Source organism: Chionomys nivalis, chromosome 1, assembly GCF_950005125.1.
Source record: "Chionomys nivalis chromosome 1, mChiNiv1.1, whole genome shotgun sequence".
Taxonomy (NCBI): Eukaryota; Metazoa; Chordata; class Mammalia; order Rodentia; family Cricetidae; genus Chionomys; species Chionomys nivalis.
Window position 1 is genome coordinate 83,700,445 of NC_080086.1, and position 4,793 is coordinate 83,705,237.

The following is a 4,793-nucleotide window of genomic DNA, read 5'->3' on the forward strand; positions in this document are numbered from 1 at the left end:
GTTTTGTGCAATTTTAGTTTTGCAAAGTTGAAAATGCTTTAGTGCTCGCCTATGTTAGTTACTTGTCTTGTTGCTGGAACAAAGTATGTGACGGAGGCAGCTTGAGGAAGGGTTTATTGTAGTTCACAGTTCCTGGGTACAGACCATCATGGGAAGGCTTGACAGCAAGAGCTGGAAGTGGCTGTTCACCTGGCCTCCCCAGTCAGGAATGAGTCAAGAATGACTTTTTTTTTTTACACACAGAGAGGACCCCCAGTCCATGGAATGGTGCTGTCCATATAGAGGGGAGGTCTTCCCACTTCAACTAACCTGATCTAGATGACCCATCGCAGACATGCCCAGAGGCTTCTGTTAGTGGTTATTCTAGATCACCATTAAGGTGACAACCACTATTAACCATCACAATCGAAGCCTAAGCTTCACTGTTGACATTTTGTCCCTTTTGGTATTTTGCACGGCTAGGGCTCAGAGTTTGAACTTGGGCCTGGAGCATGCTAGGCAATGTCTCTATCAATGAGTTAGACTCTCAGGCCCGATGATGCAACAAGCAGATCCTATGTAAAGACTTAAGGCACAGGCATGAGGTAGACAAACACCCTAGGGTAAGCCACACACAGACACTTGTTCCTTTACTCAACACTGTCTCTCGGTGACAAAGCCTTTAGGGACTGAATATAAGATTCCATCTCCACTAAGTGAACCAGCCTATCACCTTTCCATTAAGTTAAGATCAAGAAAATTGGAAATTATTTTGCTCACAAGAATAAAAACTTAAGGATGCAAAACTCACATGTACCCCTGTAAAATTTCCTTCTGTAAGCTGCGCTGTTATGAATGCAAGCATATGGGACCCAATTCCACCACTTTTGGCTACTTCAGTAGGTTCAGGCAAAGCTTTCTATTTATCGAATAAGCTCATAAAACAAAGGGACTTTTGAACTACTCAGTAAAAGTCTGCATTAAGAATTGCTTTTAATGTGTGACTCCTGCTTGCAGTTATGAAGGTTTGCCTTCCAACCTACAAGTTGCCATTATCTCAAAGGTGAAATTTTAGCACATGGCTAAAATGGTTACAGTTTCATGATTCAGCGTCAGTAATTCAGAGTGAGATCATAGGTGGAAGGCACTGGCTGTCATCCTCTTCTGCCTGTGAAGGGAAGCTCAGGGAATGGTATCAGCACTTTGAATTTAGACTGTGGCTCCTGTGAGGACCACCATTTGTTTCAGCTCTGATTGGCTCAGAAGGTGCCTTTAGGAAAGATGTTCAGAATCAGGTGAATTTGGCTCATGAGGCGTGAGGTCACCAACTTCCCCCCACCTTACATAGAGTGGGCAGAAATTTTACCAGCTTTTTTTGCGGCAAAGATTCCAACTTGAGACTGTGCATCACTACACACCAATGTGCTGGGTTTTCTCTTTGGTGATTCAAATTCTTGTAACCAACTAAAAATAAATTAGGGCACCAAAAAGAATACTACTGTGAATAAGCAGCATTGCCTGAAACTTACATAGAAACACCACCTCTGAAAAAAATGCTGCCTGGCACATCTGGACACTTTTTAAAACATAATCTGCTTACTAATGACGGCTAGGCCCGGGTGCATTGACCCTGGAAACAATTTAAAAGCAGCCCCTTCACACAAACGACACGAAACGACAATCAAAAGATGTCCACAACTAGAAAAACAATAGGCAGGCTGTTCCAGTCCGAGCTGAGGACACTTGAACCCCTGCAAAGCCCTCCGCACCAGATGGCTCCACCAACTCCCCGAGCTGGCTCAGGACCCCACCAACCCGGTTTCTGCACCACTCTCACCCCGTGGGCTTCCCTCCCGCGTAGCTCCGCCCTCTTCCGCTCCACTGGGCCTCGGCTGGGGGAGCCGAGGTCTGAGTGTCAAAGTCTGCTAATTTGCATAAGCCAATGGCTGCGTGGCATGCAAATGAGGCCGGCCGTGGTTGGCTAAGGGGTAGCCCCATAACTCGGGAAACGGGCCCTTTGTCCTCCAGTGGCCCAGAGGCAGCAGTGTGGACTTCACGTCACCTACGGATACTTAGGCGAGCGAAGCGGGCGGGTGGGAGCGAGCGCAGAGCGGGCGCCGCGCACTGGGGGGGCAGGAGCAGCCCGAGCGCCGCGTGAGGGACTCGCACTTGCAATATGACTTTGGAGGACTTCTCGGCGGCAGAGCAGAAGACCGAAAGGTAAGTGTGTCTGCGGACTCGGGGGCTGCTGCCTCTCCCGCGGCCGGGGACCCGGCTGACCCGCTCTCGCCCCGTCCGTCTGCAGGATGGACACGGTGGGAGATGCCCTGGAGGAAGTGCTCAGCAAGGCGCGGAGTCAGCGCACCATCACTGTCGGCGTGTACGAGGCTGCCAAGCTGCTCAATGTGTAAGTGGCCCCGGCCGCCCGCACCCCCGCCTCCAGTCCCCGCGCTCCCTGGAGCGTGTGCACTCACCGCTGCCTTCTGCCCCCAGCGACCCCGACAACGTGGTACTGTGCCTGCTGGCCGCGGACGAGGACGACGACAGGGACGTGGCTCTGCAGATCCACTTCACCCTCATCCAGGCATTCTGCTGCGAGAACGATATCAACATCCTGCGGGTCAGCAACCCGGGCCGGCTGGCTGAGCTGCTGCTGCTGGAGACCGACGCGAGTCAGGCGGAGAACGGGGGTGCGGCGCAGCCCCCTGACCTGCACTGCGTGCTGGTGACGGTAAGGGACTCGGGACTGCAGCCGGGAATTTACTGGGGTGGACCTCGGCCGTGCTGGACGCTGATCTCGCGGGGGTTCTGATGGTACCGAGCGTGTCTAAGCTCGTGGGTGGCCTCCAGCGGCGGAAGATATATCCCTGCGAGTCAGCAGGCTGCCCAGCTACCCCTGCCTACCTCGGCACTACCTTGCGTGACTAATTCTTTGAGCAGGACAGATTAGATAAAGCCAAATAAATTCCCGGCTCACCCTTCATTAAGAAGTCAGTTTCATTCTTCATTTGTTGTCAAAGCTAAATATAGAAAGAGTGTAGGAGACAGACAGACCTTATTAATTCCCTGGAGATACTCTGGAGAGTGTACAGAGTGGAATTCTTTTCTCTGCACCTTTGTGCTTGTTTAGACGGTCCCTCTCCACTCACCTATCCCTTTAAAAATGTCTGGGATGGATAGTGTTTTCAGAGAGAAATGTGCTGTCCTGGTCTCTCTGGTTTTTTGGTTTTGTTTTTTGTTTATCTTTCTCTGTTTTGACCGGTGTAGGGAAGTGGCAGCCTGATTACTTTTGCTACCAGTGAAAAGTGCCCTGCACCGTCAGGGAAGATAAGAACTGGTGTTTAGCTGCCTGCCCTGCAACTAGCTGTGCTCATAGAATGTTTTTCAGAACTATTTTACTTATGACCCCACTGGCGTGCATGCTTGGTTAGGGCGAACTTGTGAATGATAACCTCGTGCGGAGTGGTACAGATAACTATGCAAAACTCTGTGTGGCTGGCTCAGTGTGGATTACAAGGTGTTTAGACTTTGCCAAATGCTGTTTAACAGAATGTTCAGGTTTTGGCCCTTTCAAAAGTAGTACTATTAGAAGCATAAGCTGATCATTTTATGGGGAAATAATTTTTTTTTATTTGTTCTCAGAACCCACATTCATCACAATGGAAGGATCCTGCCTTAAGTCAACTTATTTGCTTTTGCCGGGAAAGTCGCTACATGGATCAGTGGGTTCCAGTGATTAACCTCCCGGAACGGTGATGGCATCTGAATGGAAATAACTGAACCAAATTGCACTGAAGTTTTGAAATACCTTTGTAGTTACTCAAGCAGTTACTCCCTATGCTGATGCAAGGATTACAGAAACTGATGTCAAGGGGCTGAGTGAGTTCAACTACACGGGGGCTAGGAGATGACTTTGCAGATGGAGAGAGGTGGAAATAAAGAAGGAAGCTGTGTTGAAGCAGAAATCTACGTCAAAAGGGACAAAAACTACAAAGAACTGTGCAAGAAAGAAAACTATTAATTTAGGATGGCCGAGTTACATTAAAATAAGCCAAATATTGCTTTGTTGAAACCTTAAATGTGTAGCAGTAGTTTGGTGTTTTGTTTGTTTGTTTGTTTTTTCTTTGTCTTTATGCCCTCAAGTAAAAGGAAAGTGAAAAGGATTAATTGTATTTTAAAGCCACAGGTTAATGTATTTTGATGAGAGGTTAAATTCTCAGAAGTTTTATTATAAATCGTACTAAGTTATTTTATGATATGAAAAGTTATTTATGATAAAGTTTTTGAAGCACAATATCTAAAATAAACTAGTATGAAATAATTACATCATTTATCAATGTGTGGTTTCTGTTTTACAACACTGACTTTGTTAAGAGGCATTTTATTGAAGCCTTGCTTTATACTAGCCAGGAAAATGGGCGATTTTAGAGGGGCTTGTGTAAGGGAAAAAATAATGTTTAGAGATTCACCTTGCAAAGTCTGAATAACTACAATTCGTTATTTTAATACTATAAAAAATGCATGCAAAATGTGGAAACAGAGGAGGGCAACCAAGACCATCTGAAAGACGAGTGGAGCTTTTGCTGAGGAGAAATCATTTTCTTGGGGTCTTAAGAAATGAGCTTAGTTTCTGTAGCTAGAAAGAGGGAAGGAATACTGCTAACAGCTACAGGAGTTTGTGCAGAGGTGTGGAGGCCTGAAAGATCACAACCTGCACAGGGACTGACTGCTGCCTCTGGTGTAGAAAGATAAGGGCTGGAAGGAGTAGGTGGGGTTAGGTTCAGACTGACAGGCATTCTTGTATCTTAGGTAAG

The 4,793-nt window shown here is 47.1% G+C and overlaps 1 protein-coding gene across 1 annotated transcript; it reads left to right on the plus strand.

The window, feature by feature from the left end:
* Positions 1-2,022: 2,022 nt before the first annotated feature.
* Positions 2,023-4,303, plus strand: Gadd45a (growth arrest and DNA damage inducible alpha). Its single transcript, XM_057775902.1, has 4 exons — positions 2,023-2,199; positions 2,285-2,386; positions 2,473-2,710; positions 3,622-4,303. Exons 1-4 carry the CDS (start codon positions 2,156-2,158, stop codon positions 3,733-3,735), a joined length of 498 nt encoding a protein of 165 aa, XP_057631885.1. The 5' UTR covers positions 2,023-2,155; the 3' UTR covers positions 3,736-4,303.
* The last annotated feature ends 490 nt before the right edge of the window (positions 4,304-4,793 follow it).